Below are 18,239 nucleotides of genomic sequence, written 5' to 3' on the forward strand. Positions count from 1 at the left end.
GAGTCATATGTCAAATGAATTGTTTGGACCAGGGCTATCATCTGGCCAAAGGACATCAAAATCGTCCTTGTAGTTTCCTAGATATCAAGGATTTAGTGTTTTTGGTCTATTTTCGTGCCGCCCGCAACTGAAATTTCGACAAGTCCTGGATTCTTAGATGACCCCCCAATTTTTTGATGCAGATCGATGCGGCTGGTCCTTACGAGTCCAACGCAGCATGTCCTTTGAAAATCCGCAAGGATATGACCGAGTTATGGCTGTTTTTCTGAAAAATATGCTCTACTGCATGGAATAGAAATTTGGCCATAACTTGGCCATTTTAATGGTCATCCTGATGTCCTTCGGCCAACACACAGTGTTTGTGGTGCCCATTCCGAGTATAAAGTCATAAGGACGAAAATCCTTCACGGAGGGCTGACATAAGGACATCTTTTTGTAAAGAAAATGAGCTTTATCTCGGCCGTATCCTTGCGTATCCCGACAAGTCCTTGTTCAAATAAACCGTATATTTAAGGACTATCAACTGGCCAAAGGACATCCAAATCGTCCTTGTAGTTACCGAGATATCGCGGATTTTGTACACTGTGTGCAATGAATTTTCAAATATTAACGGTCGCAATGACACTAAGTCGCGGTCGCTGTGTAACGAGATTTTTCTAAAAATTCGGCTGAAATACCAGGCAAACAGAAATGACAAGCAAGTCGACAAAAAATTAGCAGAACAAAATTTCATTGCATACCCTCAAGGGGCGCCGTTGGTTTCGGCTGTCCGGACGAGATTTATATGAAAATTTGGCTGAAGTACCAGGCGAACAGAAACAGCAGCAGGTCGACAAAAATTCGAAAACAAATTTTCATTGCATACGCGCAAGGGGCATAAATGTTAGCTTGCTGCTAACATGCATAACAGTCGACTGTTAAGTAGCAGCTGCAGCGCATGTTAAAGGGATGCTGCACAGCCGGCTGTTAACACTGCTGTTCATGTAAGAGGAGTGCTGTAAAGCGGGCTGCTAAGGTGCTGTTAATGTAAAACGGCTGCTGGAACAAAAATCATGCATTCAGGGACAATTTTCAGAGGACCTTGAGTGCCAAACGATGGGAATGTGGCTTAGAAGCACAAATAGTTAAAGATACTTACCTTTTTGCACTTAACTAAAATAATACGCCAACTTGTTCAATATTTCTTGCCTCTATATATTTTCTCTTCTCAGCGTTTACATGTTTCTGTTACTGTCTGTTCCACTTGTACATACTAAATTGTGTATATGTAGAGTTTATATAATATATATATAGGTATATATATATATATATATATCTATATCTATATCTATATCTTCTTTCAAAGAATGTTGCTTTGATTACATTAGTTGGCCTGGTCTCTCGGCCAGAAACTGTATGTAAAATCAAATTTGTTTGCTTGGCGAGCTCTAAAATAATTCATAGGTTCTGAAATACGATACAGACGTATGTTCTTCATTTGCTTTGCTAACTTGAAATTGATTTTTTTAATTAGTATTTTGTAATGCTTGATTTTTGTTTTTAATTTATTAAAGCGCTTGCATTATTGGTAATTTACTTTATGATATATATATATATTTATATATATATAATTGGATTCCTTGTATATCATTAACTATGTACAAAACGAAATGGCATTAAGAAGGCAAAGGTTGTTGTTGTATTTTTTTTTTTGGTTTTGGAAAAAAGGTTTTCGCAAATTGGAAGTTAAATGGAATCTTTCGATGATTTTCGGGCAGTGTGGAAATCGAGAAATGTTCAAAAACAGTTTTGGGAAGTTCTAGAACTGGAGCTTAAGTATTCTAAGAATTGCGCTTACATAATATTAGCAAAATACGCAAAATATGCTGTTTTTTATTTTTTTTTTTTATATTTTTAACCTAAGTATTATGAGTACTTAATTTGTCTTTCTTTATATTCAATGTTTTTGTTGTTTTTGTTGTTGTTGTTGTTGTTGTTGCTTTGTATACGTTCCCTTGTTCGGCTGAATTTGACGACAGCTAACCATATATTAAATATAGTGTCTATCATTAAGGTTCTTTAGAAAACTTGTCTCGAAAAATTCCTATGTACTTTGTATTTTCTTTTTTCTTTTTATTTTTTTAATTTTTGTTTTGTTTTGCAAAAATCTGAGGTAGTTTTATATATCTTTAAATATATATATATATCCTTATATATATATATATATTTTTTTTTTTTCAATTTGAATTTTCTCTCATTACGTTTTCTTTGCGGTACAAAATATCGAAGAATCTCATGTTAGGCAATCCGAAAAATATTTGCTTGAACTCCGAACCTTATATAGGCGATTGTTAAAAGGTATTGCTTTCAATTTCTTTTCTTTATATATATATAGTATATATATATATATATGAATAGCCTACAACATTTACAAAATGCAACTTTTGCCTCATCCATTTAAAAACAAATTAGTTGAACGGAAGTATCATAATATTATGCCATAAAACTTATGCCCGGACTTGAAGGCATGTTAACTACGCACATATATATCTATATCTTTCTCTCTCTATATATATATATATATATATATTTGATGTATGGTATATGCTTGCATATGATTCTTGTATACAGTTTGCAGCTAGACGCTTAAAACTAGTTTAAGTACTCGAAATAGACATGGGCAGGCTAGCGGGGCCTACGGGGCGGGAAGGGTACTAACTAACCAAGCATTACTAAGTCTTCGAGTATAGGGCTACAACACACACATATATTGTTTATTTATAGTTAATATACTTATTTGGAATTGCTATATGCCTTATTATTGTTATTGCAACATATGAAAAAGCTTTGTGCGAAATCAGACCTATGTATATATATATATATATATATGTATGTATATATAAATGATCTTTAAGTTTTAATTTATACATTTATCAGTCGATCTTAAACTGTTTGTTGTTGTTGTTGTTGTTGTTGCTGTTGTTGTATTCATTTCGCTTTGGCAGTGTTGAGTACTTGATAGGGTATTATATTCCTTTTTATAAGTATTTTTGTGATTTGCATAACTTACTTTAGGTTAAGTTTATAAACTTTAAACACTTACAAATTCAATTAAATAACTATTGTTTAAGGCGAACTCTGCTAGATTTGACTTGAACTTGACATTGACATTGACCTTGACCTTGTGACATAAGTGACTGTGTGTTAAAAATCAACAAACAAATCTGTGTACATACATAAAAACCAAACCAACAATAAGTTAATACAAAACAAAGTTAGTTAAACAAATAAACGAAATTAAATGTTTACCAAACAACACAAACAAAAAAAAAAAAAAATAGCTTGTAATGGTTTTTTTTTATTTTTGTTTTCTAATTCAAATTGTTTACGTGTAATGCTTACGCAAATTAATTAATTACTTTTAAATATTTACACAGAAGTTACTCGGAAAACGAACTAGACGACAATTACATACAAAATTTGGACTAAATTAATTTGTTTAAAATATTATTACTTAATATTTTGTTGTTTCTAAATGTTTGCTTTCGCTTGCGGCTGTTTTGCTAAAACGAACTTAAAACTGTTTTGCATTGCTCTTCGAATTGAGTACATGAATTCGTTTAATTATAGTTTAATTATATAGCGATAAATGCTTCAAGTCTTATTCATGTTGTTGTTGTTGTTGTTGTTGATGTTGTTTGTGCGTTTTGGAAGTTTTTCGAATACAGTAAAATGTTTGGGTCTAAGTTAAGGGAAAAACAATAAAAGCCTAAGCCTAAACTATAATGAAGATGATAAATATGTTTAAATAAAGTCTTGTCTGCGGCGGTGTCCTAGGCTCTCTTCCTCTTCTCTCAGGCAGTTCACAATTTACATAAAGTTGTTATAAATGTTATGCTTAAAACTAATTAAGTTTATGCGGTATATATAGGCTAGATATATTTGTCTTCAGCAACATAAAATAAAATTTAAATTTAATTTAAAACAAGGGTTTACACAAAAACTCTAAAATTTGTTTTTTGGGTTTGATATTGAAGCGATTTCTATGTACATTTGCTATGGTCATTTTGCGGGATTTATCTAAAAACTGCAAGCGGGCATATATGTATATATATATATATATATGTATATGTATGTTACACGATCTTATGATATAGTATGCATGTGTATGTGTGCATGTTTATGATAGTTTTGGGTTTGTTTGAGTGGCCTTATAAAAAAATCTATAAACTACTTGTCACTGTTTACTCGTTTGTCCTTGCGGGTGTGTGTGTGGGGCGTGTGTGTGGGCTTTGTAAATACTTTCTAAATGGGCACCAGGGCATCTGTGGGCACCAGCTCTTCCACTTTTATCGTCGCTGCGCCTGTGCCTGTGGCTGTGGCTGCTGTCGACTTGGGCGGCTTGCGCGGATGCTTGCGTCGCTGTTGCATTTGCAGCTTTGCTATGCTGAGCACCTGCTGATAGCTGGAGACGGTGCCGCTGCTCGAGCTGATTGTGCCCGAGACGCCGTCGTCCTCATCATCATCATCATCGTCGTCGTCATCATCTTCATCATCTTCCTCCTCCTCCTCCTCATCAGCATCGCTCTCGGCACAATCACTGCCGCTGAGCTCCTCCTCCATTTGCATCTGCTGCTGCTGCTGTTGCAGCTGCAGCTGCTGCTCGTTTACGTTGTAATCATCCGCAAAGAGCTGCGCATCGTAGCGCAATCTATAGGCTGTGCTCAGCAGACTGTCGATGCGCGTCTTCTCCGCCGGACGCATGTGCTTGATGTGCAGCACTTTGGTGTGCTGGCGTGTCCGATTCGGGCACTCCGGCAGCCACTCATCCGAGATGCTAAATAGACACAGATAGATATGAATATAAATCTGCCCACTTGGAATTTATTAGAACTCACATTTCACGCGGTGACCAGCGCACAAAGCACTCGCTCCCGCCTCGACTGTTGCGCCGCCGCATCAGGCACTGTCCCTGGAACGTGATGGCCTGGGCTCCGTTGGTCAGCGTGCTGATCTGGCGCAGCCGATGCTGCAGTCCCTCCATGATGCCCGTGTCGAAGAAGTCGAACATGCGCGCTGCGGCAATAAAAGGCCATAATTAGATTTGGTACAATTTTAAATGGCATATTTATCGACAAATAAAAAAATACACAGAGCATGAACACAAATAATTGAATAATCAATATTTCAACACAGATTCAAGCACTCAAAAATGAGAAATCATGTCTAATCGAATTTCAAACACATTTAAACGGAAAGTGTAATCGAATATTTGTCGATTCAAATTATTGAACATTTATCGATTTTGAATATATTGTTTGCTGTTATCGCAACTTTCATGGCGCCTCAATGGGTTCAGACAAATCATAATTAAAAAAAAAAAAAAAAGAGATGTATTCGATTGCAACTTATCGAAATCAATCTGGTGTAAAGTTCCATTTACATAGCATTTAAATGATGCTGAAGTTATGATTAGATAGATTTAGGAAAAGCAAATTCTTTCCATGTTTTTTATCCATCGATAGGGCTCAATATAAAGATCGATAAATCAGTATTTTCGCCTTACCTTTATCATCCGTATTCGATACTTTTCATAGTTAAAAAACAATCAAAGCAGTCGATTATACAGTTTGTTTCAGGTTAGAAATTGGTCTACTTAATAGTCGATAATACGATTTAAATCATATTCATATTCGATATTTTGTACTTTGAAACGAAATATATATCTCAAAACTGAATAATCTATAGCTATCCTTAGCTTTCGGTAAATATTATTTATATGTACTTATTGCACGATAAATTTGTCACAAAATTTATTTATTAATACCAACACAAGATTTATCGATAATTTCATTTGTTTCTGCAAATTTATCTAAAGCTGGCTTAAGTTATCGATAAAAAGCAGTAAATATAGTTATCGATAGCTAAACTTATCGCTAGCCTCAGCTAATAGCAATAATTAATAATCGATAGCATATTAATTTTAAAAAAAATTGAACGATTTTTGAAATATGCTGACTCTAAACTGATCCGAAAGCCAGTTTGAATGATTTCCAGTTTTCTGTATATATTTCTATAGAATCGAAATGTTGCCCACTTCGCAAGCAGCGGCACTCACCTGAGAAGGGTTGCCGGCGATATCGCAGCTTTTTGCCATTCTTGCGCAGCTGCTTGGGCACCGGCGGATCGGAGGTGCGTTTGCTGGTGCTCTCCTTGGCATTGTCCGTGGCATTGAAGTGATTGTTCACATGCTTCTGCAGTGCCAGCTACGGGGGAATAGATAGAGAGAGCCGGGTTAGAGGCCGAACTGGCATTGATAATTGTTGGTATTTTGGTTCTTTACTTACCTGTGAGCCAAAGCGCAGGCCGCAGCCTTCGACGATACACTTGAATTGCTTGGAGCCGCCGTGCGAGAGCACATGGCGCTCCAGCCAGCGACGGGAGCAGGACTCCTTATTGTACACCTTACAGCCCACCCAGAGGCAGGCGAAGGGACCCGTCTGCGTGTTGACATGATGCGTCTGCATATGGTCCAAGAGTTTCGAGTTGCTCTCATGCTTCTTGTTGCACTTGTCCCAATAGCAGACGCCATCATGCCGCTTCGCTCCCTTGGCTCCTGCTCCAGCGCCGGCCGGAAAGCGTATCGTCTTGGGCTGTGACAGAATCGGCGAAATGGCGCACTTGGGCATCAATTTGCTGGCGCTTTCGGCCAATGTTGTATCCACCATGGTGCTCGGGCTGGCCACAGCCAAGCAGGCTGGCGATGAGGCGGAGCAATCGTCGTTGCTGTTGCTGTTGTTGCTGGGCGAGGCGGGTGAGGGCGCATTGCTGGCCAACGAGTTGCTGTCGGAGGCGTTGCAGCTGTTGCTGCTGGCCGAGGCGGGCGGGCAAACCGATTTCGAGGAGCTGCGATTACGAAAGAGTAAAACCCAATTAGATCGACCTGTTGTTGCTGCTGCTGCTGCTGCTGCTGCTGTCACTTACATGGCATCCGCTATGGAGTTGCTGCTCTCGCTGTTGCTGAGGCTGCCGCCAATGCCGGATTCGGGCGTCAGTCGCTTGTGCGTGGCCGTCTCGGAGGAGGCCACCGATTTGTCATCTTCCTCGTCGTAGTTGCTGCTGCCGCTGCTGCTGCTGCTGCCGCCGCCAGTTGCTGTTGTGACGGCAGTCGCAGCAACTGTTGCTACCTCGGCGGCTGCTGGCGGCGTTATGGCTGCCTGGGAGCAGTCTTCGGTGCCGCTAGAATTGCAGGAGGTGACCAGCTCGCTGAGCATATCCTGCTGGCTGGCATGTCCCTCCGGCGAGCTCATCTGCTGCGTCTGGCTGCTGCTGCTGCTGCTGCTGTTGCTCGCCGCCGGCGATGGCGCCGAGCTGAGCGAGGCGGGCGTCGATGCCTCCAGCGAGAGATCCGCGGCGCTGCTCACCGAGCTGCTGCTGGTGTAGCTGCTGCTGCAGTTGGAGTTGGAGCCGCCACCGCTGCACTCGGCGAGCAGCTCGTGCTTGTGGGGCTCCACGCGTCGTGCATTGGGCAGCTGCCCGGCAAAGCTGTGCGGCTTGGGCGTGCTGGACAGCGGCGGCGGCGGCGTGGTTGACTCCTCCATGGGCTCCGACTTGATGGCCACCAGGGATTTGCCAAAGGCGGACAGTGTGCTGGACGAGTGTGTGGAGAGTGCGGGCGAGGCGCGATGCGATTGCTGCGAATTGCTGTTGCTGTTGCAATTGCTATTGCTATTGCTGCTGGGCGAACTGAAGGGCAGCGGCGTCAACGGACTGGGGGCGGGAGTTGTGCACATGGCCGTGGCAGTGGCTGTGGTCTTGCCCACAATGCTGATGGCGCCATTTGAGTTCTTGACCAGATCAAAGAGATCAGCGGTGCTTGAGATCTTGCCAACTGTTGCTGCCGCTGCTGCTGCTGGCGGCAACTGTTGCTGTTGCGACAGCAGCTGTTGCTGCTGCTGTTGCTGCTGCTTGGCCATGCTGAGCGTTGGCGTCAGCTTGGCGGGCGCTATGCTTACCAGCGGCGGCGTGGGCGTTGTTGTTGTTGCTGCGGGCGTGGCACCTTTGCGCAGTTGCTGCAGCTCCTTGTTGGCGGCGGCAGCAGCAGCCCCCGTGCTGGTCGGCACCAGAGGAGGCGGCGTTGTGGGCGTGGCAATTGCTGCATATTTGGTTTTGCTAAGTGGCGGCTGCTGCTGCTGCTGCTGTTGCGTGGGCGGCGCTCGCTTCTGATAGGGCTTGGCCAGGGCGGCGGGCAGCGCACGTGACTTGGCAGCAGCTGTGCTGAGGGAGGAGGCGGTCGAGATGGTTACCAGCGGGGGCGGACCCTTGATGATGGCACGTTGTTGCTGTTGTTGTTGCTGTTGTTGCTGTTGCTGCTGCTGCTGTTGTTGCTGCGGCAGCAGGGCAGTGTTGCTGTTGTTGCTTAAAGTATTCGAGGCATTGCTGTTGCTGCTGGCAGTGTTGCTGCTGTTCGCAGCAGTCAGCGGCGGAGGCTGTGTGGCAGTGATAAGTTGTTGTTGTTGTTGTTGCTGCTGCTGCTGGTGGTGTTGTTGCTGCTGCTGCTGTTGTTGCTGCTGCTGATGTGAGAACAGCAACTGCGCCAGCTGCTGTTGCTGCAGCTGCAACTGTTGCTGCTGCTCGGTGGCAGGCTCAAATATGGAACTCAAGGCGGGTATGGGCTGCAGCGCAGGCAGCGCTTGTTGCTGTTGTTGATGATGTTGCTGCTGCTGCTGATGCTGCAGGGCCACAGCGGCAGCTACTTTCTGCTGTTGCTGCTGACTGTTAGCAGCAATTGCTGCCGCCGCCTGTGCCAACATGGCCGGCAGCGTGGCCGCATTCAGCAGCAGGCCCGCGGGCGTGGCCATAAAAACGGGCTGCGCTGCGGCGGCGGCGCCCAAGCGCTGAAATTGCTGCTGTTGGTGTTGCTGCTGCTGCTGCTGCTGCTGATGTTGTTGCTGCTGCTGCTGCTGCTGCTGTGCGGCAATGGCTGCGGCTATTTGCTGCTGAAACAGCTCCTGCAAGTTGGTAGTACCATTCGCAGTGGGCGTGGCAGCCGCAGCTGCTGCTTTAACAGCCGCCGCTTGCTGCAGCTGCAACTGTTGCTGCTGCTGCTGCTGTTGCTTGAGCAGCAGCTCCTGCAGCTCGTTGGCGCTGAGCAGGCCAAAGGGATTGACGCCGGCCGCACTGGTCGCTGCTGCTGTGGCAGTTGTTGCCGTCGCCGTGGTTGCCGTTGTCACCTGCTGCAGCTTGAAGACGGTGCCGTTCAGAAAGTATTGGGCGGCTGCCGCTTGTGCCGCCTGCGCAGAGGCAGCTGCTGCAGCCGCATTGTTGCTGGCAGCGGCGGCGACGGCCGCTTTGGCCACATTGTTCAGCTGCATTATGTTGGCGGCGGCGGCGAGCTGCGGCGGCAGATGCACCAAATTGGGCAGCTGCACCGGCAGCTGATATAGCGTGGGGCTGGGCGTGGGCGTGGCTGTGGGCGCTACGGCAGCGGGCTGCAGCTTCTGGCAGGGCTTGGCAGCAATTGTTGTTGTCGTGTTGCTGCTGTTGCTGTTGTTGTTGTTGTTGGCATTGCTGCTGCTGCTGCTGCTGTTGCTGTTGTTGTTGTTGCTGCTGCTGTTGTGGGGCGCGCGATAGGCAGCTGCTGCGAGCAGCGTCTTGGAGGCCTGCAGCTGCAATTGTTGCTGCTGTTGCTGCTGCTGCTTCATTTCGGGCGTGCGCGGCGCAATGGCCACGTGCTTTTTGGCGGGCGATTTGCCGGTGCCCGAGTGGGCGGCGGCATGTGTGTTGTGGGCGTGACTGTTGCTGCTGGGCGTCTTGCGTAAATTGGGCGCCACTTGGGCAATTTTGGCGGGCTGCTTGCTGCTGCGTTCGATTTTCTTGAGCGCTGGCACGGGCAATGTCGCAGCAGTCGCAGCAGCTGTTGTTAGCTTGGGCTGCAACTGTTGCTGCTGCAACTGTTGCTGCTGCTGCTGCTGTTGTTGCTGCTGTTGTTGCTGCTGCTGCTGTTGCTGCTGCTGCTTTTGCTCATTGAGCTGCGAGAGTATGTTAAAGTATTTGTTTAGCGAGGCTGTTGTTGCTGGCGTGCTCATTGTCAGCGTGCTGGGCGTGGCTGTTGCTTGTGGCGGCGGCGGCGACGGCGTCGCCGACAGCTTGCCCGGCGTCGCCTTCATTTGCGACTTGAAGAAGCCCGTGATCTTGGTCTGTGACTCCTCCAGGGCAGCTGCTTTCAGTCTTTTGTCGCCGCTGTTGTTGCTGTTGCTGCCGCTCTGCAAATCCGCGCGCAACTTCTTGGGCGCCACAGCGATGCAGGCCAAGCCGCTGGCATCGTTGCTGCTGTTGCTGCCGTTGCTGTTGCTGCTGTTGACAGCGGCGCGCTTCTTCGAGGCGACTGCGGCTGCGGCGCTGGCAGCAGCAGGCACAGCTGTTGAGGTGCTGCCCAGGCTCGTGTTCCAGGGCCATTGCAGCGTAGGCGGCGTCGTGTTGCTGTTGTTGCTGCTGCTGCGTTGTGTGATTGCTGTTGCTGTTGTTGCTGTGGCTGTGATTTTGGCAGTGTTGCTGTTGCTTCTAATTGCATTCGCTGTGGTTGCAGCTGCTGCTGCTGTTGGTGCAGCAGTTGCTGTTGCTGTCGCAGTATTATTGTTGTTGTTGTTGCTGCTGCTGCTGCTGCCTGCGGCAGCGCTGAGTATTTGTGGCGGCATTTTGTTAAGCTGCTGCTCGTCGCTCAATAGCGAGTGCGCACTGTACGGTGAGCCGGGCTCGGATGCATCCTCACTGGAGCCTGTGCTGGAATCCGCGCAGCTTAGCGAGGTGGCAACGCCGCTGCAAAGCACAACAAAATATCGAAGAAAATGCATGAGAACGGATAGAAAAAAAAGAGTATAAAATAAAAATAAAAAAAAAAAACAATTCAAGAGCCAACAAATACCAACAAATATGAATGCGCTACAGCCACACCTTCTGGCAGGCGGACGCTGTGTGTGTTATTTTTGATGGGGGCAACCTCTGACGCGTGTTGTTGCCGTTGCCGTTGCCCCACAAGTGCAGCCAATGAATTTTATGTGGCACACATTTCATGTGCACTTTAATTCATGTTCGCTGCATTTCTCTGGCCACCACAAGCACAAACATAATAATCACAATAACAATTCGTTAAGGTTTTTTTTTCATTCGACTTGTTTTTTATTTGCTGTTAGCTAACAGTGTTGAACGCAACGCGCATCACTAGCGCGCTGTTAAAAGCGTTCACAATGGCCACAACAGCTGTGAAATTTCCCAAACAATCGAAAACGGCATGCAGCACGCTAACAGCACGGCGCGCCGAAGCTGCTTGCTATGGACTGGTCAAGCCATGGCGCTTGTATTTGAAATGTTAAGGGCCACAGTGTAATGTTATGTTAAAATAGTATGTTAATGCACGTCAATTTAATTAAATACAGGGTTTTTGATAGAGATTAAAATGACGTGCACAAATGTATGTTCTTTACACACACTTGACAAACAAATAAGAAAACAAACGTCCTATTAGTGCCTTTTGTGAAGTAAAATTAAGAAACCAGAGCGAGCAAGCAATGGAAAAAGGCGAGAGAGAGAGAGAGACAAGATACATAAGCATGCAGGCTGCGATTATGCTGCTGCTGTTGCTGTGAGAGCGGCGCACGCGAGCAAACGAACGAATAAGAGACCGAGCGAAAGAGCGAAAGAAACGCATATGTAGCACACAAAAACACACAAAACCAAAAACGGGTCGATAAACGAAAGCATAAGGTAAACAAAAAAAATAATACTACACACAGCATAACGCGAAGAAGCAGCAGCCGAAAAGGAAGAAAAATAAAATCAACTCCCATTCCATGCCCTTTTGCCAGCGTGTTTTTTTTCCTCGTTGTTGTTGTTGTCGCTGCTGCTGCTGCTGCTGCTTTCTGTGCTGTCCGTCTGTGTTTCTCTGCCTATCCGCCTGTCCCGCTGATTGTCTGTCGACGTCGTCGTCCGCGTGCAACCAACCAACCAACAACAACAACAACAACAACAAGGAACGCGAGCATTCTAATGCGGGAAAATTTCAGTTTCAGGTAGCAGAGGCGCAGGCAGGCAGGCAGAGTGCCGTTTTGTGTTGTCCATGCGACAGGGAGGGAGGGGGGTACAGAGTGGAATATGGACTGCGACGGCAACGGCGACTTGCACGTAGGCAGCGCTGCAGCAGCGCCGTTGCTTTTGTGAACCCCCCCCTCCACCCTTCACCCTTCGCGGAGTTTGTTTGAAATTCTTGTTTCTGTTTTTTTTTATGTGTGCATATTTAACAGAATTAATAAAAAGCGTTGAGCGTGAGGCTTTTTCACACACTCACACGCACGCACGCACACACACGCACGCACACACATACACAGGCATATTAACATATGCACTTGTGCTGCGCTCTTTGCCCATTCGCTTGTCAGTTTGTTTTTTTTTTTTTATTTGCTTTAGTATATGTATGTATTTTTTTTGTATTTTGTATGCAGTCGCTGTATTTGCTTTTGTTGCTGTTGCTGTTGTTGTTGTTGTCACTGCTGATTGCACTTGATTTTGAATTTTCATATAAAGTTCTTTGTTTTGTTTCTTTTTTCGACATTTTTATGACGGCTTTGAATTTGTAAAATATTTTATTAGCCTTTTATGTGACCGTAGAATTTCCCTGTACTTGCGGCGTTTTGGACTTTTGGATTGACGGGACGGCGGACGGACCTGCCTCTACTGCTGCCTGTGCTAACTAACATTCCTGTTAAACGCATCGTTAAAAGTTGGGATTAATGTTAAGCCGCTGTTATTGTTGTTGTTTTACTGTGTTCGGGAGCAGGGTCTTAACTTTGATGAGGTTTCTGCTTAAGGGTTTCTGTTTTTCCGTTTATGTTGCCCTTAATATTCAGATAACAAGCAAACATCTAAAAGGCACACACATACATACAAACATATGCATGTTATATGAATATATTTGTTAATGTTAAATGTTTGTTTACCTTTAAGACAGACTATTTTTTTTGTTCTTGTATTATTAATGTCGAGCATTAACAGCAAATAAATTTACGAGCAGAAGCAATGTAAAAAGTGTCTTTTTTGTTGTTTAAGTTCCTTAAGATCGTTTATTTTTCTCACAGTTTTTCTTAGAAGATTTCAGTGTTTGATATTTTCAGGAGAATTTCATGTAAATTTGTGAGCTCTTAAGTTGGAATCAACAAATGTCCACACATTCAAAAGGAAATCTGTTAAATAACAGTTTTGTGATATTCTCATTTGAATGAATTTTTAACATTTTTCACATATAAGCACTTTACTTTAAAAGTTAAGTTTCTTACACAAAAGTCTGCATTTTCTTGTTTCGCATTGAATGTTATTTGCTTTGTTTATTAAAAACCATTTGTTGAAATCTGAAGAACTCGTATTCCTTAGTTTTTCGTTTTTATACATTTTAAACCTTTGCACAATTTCTACTCCAAATAAGTTATTCTTAAGACTTGCTGTGCTTTTTAATTTGTTAACTTTTTGTTTACATTTGATATAAGCTTTTGATGCTTGAATTTTATATTTTCCTATATATTTTATTAACAAATCCAGCTCAAAACACGTTTTGACCACAGAAATTCTTTAAATCAAACCGAACTTTTTCACATATTTCAATTATTGCCGAGTTATTCACAAATGCACGATTGTTTTTTCCACTCGAAGATTGTTAAATATTGTAAATTATGTTTACTGTTATTTTAAGCAATCGAAGTCCAAATGAATTCGAAGCTTTAACTTAGTTTTAAACTGTCTTGCTTAAATTTCTTCATTTCTGTTTTGTTTTCATGTTTTAGCGACGGCAATTTTACACTCGAGGCTATTTCGGCTGTGGGGCATATTTCCCTGCTTACTTTTAACAGTTATCTTTTTCAGGAGGATATTTATTGCAGAATTCAATTTGCATTGTTTGTAATTTGTTTAAAACTGTTTGTTAATTGCATATTCAACAGTCGATTCCCGACGATTTATTAGACTGTTAACATTTTTGCTTGTAAATTATGAACTCATATTCCATTTCCCAATGTCGTTGCACACTTTTCACACACTTCATATTAAATAAATAGGCGGACGCCCAGTAAAAACGGCAACAATTTAAATTTTATTAGAAAATCCCATTAGATACACACACACACACACACACACAGATAAGGCAACTTCCACTTCCGCTTGTAAGACGCCTGAGTATTTGCGTGCGTGTGTGTGTGTGTATCCACCACCCAACACAGATTCCAGCCCCGCACCCACCCACCACCCGCGCCCGCGTCGCACAATTGAGCACGCTTCATTTGCAAGGTATGAATGAAAAGCGCACAGCGAGAGGTCGCGGCGGTTGGTTGGCAAAGCGCGACAAAACAAAAAAAAAAAAAAGAAAAAGAGCGAGAGAGAGAGTAAGAAATCATTGCATATTTGCGTGGGCAAACAAAAACAAACGTCAAGCGGGGGACAGAGGGGCAATGTTAACAGTTTATTTAACATATGATGTAAATGTAAGCACCGCTGTAATAGTTTGACAAAATTGACACACACACACACACACACATACAAAGCATGCATATGTGTATGTATGTATATAAGTATAAATATGTTTGTATATAAAACACACTTCACTACACACTACACACACTACACACTACTACAACTACAAACACATGCGCAGCAGCTGAGAGGGAGCAATGCACGCGACGACAACGTCGACGGCGACGTAATCGCTGCCCCCTTTTGATTACTTTTATTTTTAACACACACACAGACACAGGCCGTCGCATCTTTGCAGACGTTTCGTTCTTGTTGTTTTTGCTGTTTGTATGTTGATGTGTACATATTTGACTATGCTTGTGTTGGTATACTAACATTTAATGTTAGACAGCAGCTCCTCCAAACGTTTGGCGTCGACGGCGGCTATCCAAAGCGCAGCGGCAGCGCACGCTGGCAGCGCTTAAAGCTTAAATGTTTCACACGCACACACACACACACACGCACACACGCACTCGACAGAATCACAGCTCACGCACGTTTGTTTGCTTCTTTCTGCTTCTTCTTTTTGTGGTGCTGCTTGCTTGCTTAACACGCTTGGTGCATTTTGTTATTGCATTTGTGACTCTTGAGCACTTTGTGGCATTTGCATTATTTTATGCTAGCAGGGAACACGAAACACAGAACATTGTTTTAATTAATCCACACACAAAAAACCAAATTCCCAAGCGTTTGTTCGTGCGCTCGTTGCCCGTTTCGTTGCCGTTCGTCCGTTTGCAAGCTGCAGACGCGTCCGTCGCGTCAAAGAGAAAATGGCTGAATGATGTGAAAGAGAAAATGAAAGACTGATTTATAGAATTCGTAAAAGGCCAGCAGCAGCAGAAGCAGCAGCAGCGACAGCAGCAAGAAATTCCCTGTTTTTGCTGTTGTTCAACTCAGAGCGAAGTCGTCGCGCCGTCGTGTCGACTGTTTTGTTTGTTCACTCTTGTTCTTGTTCGTTCTCTCGCTCTCATTCTCGCGCTCTCTCACTCTCTCTCTGTGTGTCTGTCTCTCTTGCGCGATCAGAGAATTTCCCTGTATAAAAAAGGGCCTGTGGGATATTCTAACGGCAACTGCGGCTGCTGAGCGGTCGCGAGAGCGCTAACTGAACCCCAAGTCTGGCGAGGACTACAGCAATGCCGCTCATAGCGTCAGCTTCGGCACACGACCAGTGCACCCACACACACACACACACACACAGAGAGAAAAACACGAACACGAACAGCGTGTGTTACGCTTATGCATTCTACTTATGTACATATGTATGCCTTATTGCGCTCTCACTCTCTGTGTCTGTCTCTCGGAGTGCAGGGCCAGCAACCCTCGCGACTCTCTTGCCTCTTGCCGTGGTCGGTTCCCTACGTTTTTGCCCATTATTATTATTATTTTTATTTATATGTATTTCACTGCACGTTGTTGTTCTTGTTGTTGCAGGCACGTTAAATATTTCCTGTTTGTATGTCGTTCTCGTCGTCTCTCCACTTTGAACCCGCAAATTGTGTATGTGTTTGCATTTGTGTGCGTTTGTGTGCGGGGGGGGCAGTTCATGTTATGGTCACGTACACTTCGGCCTCTGCTCCCGCTGCCCCTACCCCTTCGCCCGCCACAGACCCAGCTCCTGCTCTCAACAAACATCAGCCAGCAGTCGCAGCATTGCCGTTATGCGTCTACATTTGTCGCGTGCTTTTCTTCTGCCTCCACTTCTTGTCACTTTTAAGGCTGTCGTCTTTTTACTTTTCTTTTCTTCTCTTTGCTTAGCTTAAATGTTTATCTAATTATTTAGACGTTTTTCCGCCAGCTTCATCAGTCAATTGGCCGACACTTTCGTCTACAGAAAAAAAAAAGAGATTTCATTTGCCTCTACTGTAATCTTTTACACTAACTTGTTGTATCCTGTTAATTAGCAGAACTGTTAATGGATTAGCGGCCGTTTACAGTGGTTCTAATGTCTATATCTGAGCGGGAATTCTTTTCGAAACAATTAAAAGGGGTTTTTGTTTCCAAATACGATTTAACGGTGTTTTCACCTTCAATACGCCTGGTTCCTGAAACGTTTTCGTAAATTGCCTCAGCTTCCGTTAGCGCTTATTGCTGGCCATAAATTAAAATTCCTTGCCTCTACCCCAAAGCGTCGGCTGCCAAAAACAAACGTCGTCTAGTTCAAAGCCAAAGTCCCCCCCCCCCCCCCTTTCACCGCGTGGTTCCATTGCGTGTGCTGCACAGCATCATTTCCCTTTGCCAACATTTTTGACTTTGATCAGCGGCAATACGCACCACTTCCTAATATGCATAAATTTTACCATTTTACCCAAGAAATTTGCAATAAAATGCAAAAAAAAATAAATATTTCTAGCAAAGGTAAAGGACACCCTACTCCCCCCTCCCCCCCCCCTGCTGCGCATTCATGTGCGGCATAATTCTAGGCGTTATAAACTGTTTCTGACAACCTCTTTCGATTTGCAAGCCCACCCCCCCCCCCCCCCCCAATCACACTCAACAGGCCTGTCACAGATTGTTTTTGGGGGGGGGGGGGGGGGCCTGTCGTGTATGTGGATAACTTATGGATAGTACGAGTGTGTGTGTGTGTGTGTGTGTGTGTGTGTGTGTGTGTGTGTGTGTGTGCCTATTATTTAACATTTGATTTGGGTCTCCCTCATTTACTTATGCTAATTAGCTGCAACTAACCGGGAAAACTGTTGCCCGTTTTTCATTAAATTATCCAAATTTACATTTAATTAAATTACATTTAATTAACGACAAAAACGCAAACCGCGTGTGGCACATTAAAAATCCAACATATTTCGAAAATAAATAAGAAACAAAAACAGTTTGAGCACAATTTTCTAATCCGACTAAAAAAGAAATTCTCAAAGAGAAGTTAAACGGGAAATTAATAAGAAGAACTTAATTCCTGCTTCTAAATATTTTGTTGTCTTTCATGGAATTTGATTTGGCGTTATTTCGCTGCTTAGGCTCGAAAAAGTGAGAAATAAAATATTTAATAATTTTGGAAGAATCTTGAATAAAAACTAACATAAAAACATTCCAAAAGATTTTTAAGATACGAAGATTTCTTGAGCGTATGAAAGAGCATTAAATCTAAATAAAATGCAAGATTTTCGAGTTGCGAAAATTCCTTAACCATAAAAATATAAAATATTTAAAGAGTATCGTAGAATACGGATTAGAAAGAAGATAAAAACAATCTGCAAGATTTTCGACACAAAAAATTAAAAATATAACAAGCATGCAAGAATATTGAGTTGGAATAAGATGAGAACATTCTAGAAGAACATTCGAGATAAGAACATAAAATTCTCAAAGAGTATTAAGAAAATATTGAGATGAAATTTGATTATATTCTAAATGTTCTACAAGATTTTCAAGGTGGGAAAAACATGACGTATTTTAGGATATGCAAGAATGTTTGGTAAAAAATTCTACAAGATTTTCAAGGTGGGAAATTTCTACTCCATTCTAGAATATGCCCGAATGTTGACTAGAAATACGATACTATTTGGAGTATTCCAGAATTCTGACTAACATTAAGATGCAAACAATTTAAAAGAGATTATCAAAAACATTGCATACTTAAAGAGTTTGGAAGAATATTGGCATAATTAGAATTGAAGATTGTAAAATATTTAATATTTAACTCTCAACTTTTTATAGATCAAACATTAAGGAATATGCATGAGCATTGATTCTCGAGA

The 18,239-nt window shown here is 43.4% G+C and overlaps 1 protein-coding gene across 6 annotated transcripts in view; it reads right to left on the reverse strand.

The window, feature by feature from the left end:
- Positions 1 to 1,636: 1,636 nt before the first annotated feature.
- The window catches only part of jing (AE binding protein 2 jing), a 193,473-nt gene continuing 176,870 nt past the window's right edge, over positions 1,637 to 18,239 (reverse strand). For 3 of the 6 annotated variants that reach the window (XM_070210158.1, XM_070210157.1, XM_032437130.2), the window contains exons 3-7: positions 6,964 to 10,797; positions 6,327 to 6,885; positions 6,098 to 6,245; positions 4,878 to 5,055; positions 1,637 to 4,816 (exon numbers count right to left, since the gene is read on the reverse strand). In XM_070210158.1, coding sequence (XP_070066259.1) covers positions 4,285 to 4,816; positions 4,878 to 5,055; positions 6,098 to 6,245; positions 6,327 to 6,885; positions 6,964 to 10,797 — 5,251 coding nt within the window. In that variant the 3' untranslated portion in view covers positions 1,637 to 4,284. Of the gene's footprint in view, positions 4,817 to 4,877; positions 5,056 to 6,097; positions 6,246 to 6,326; positions 6,886 to 6,963; positions 10,798 to 10,903; positions 11,154 to 14,865; positions 15,311 to 18,239 lie in introns of those variants that run through there. The other 3 variants (XM_032437131.2, XM_032437132.2, XM_032437133.2) reach the window with 3 other exon arrangements.

The sequence above is a fragment of the Drosophila virilis genome, chromosome 5 (genome assembly GCF_030788295.1).
Source record: "Drosophila virilis strain 15010-1051.87 chromosome 5, Dvir_AGI_RSII-ME, whole genome shotgun sequence".
NCBI lineage: Eukaryota > Metazoa > Arthropoda > Insecta > Diptera > Drosophilidae > Drosophila > Drosophila virilis.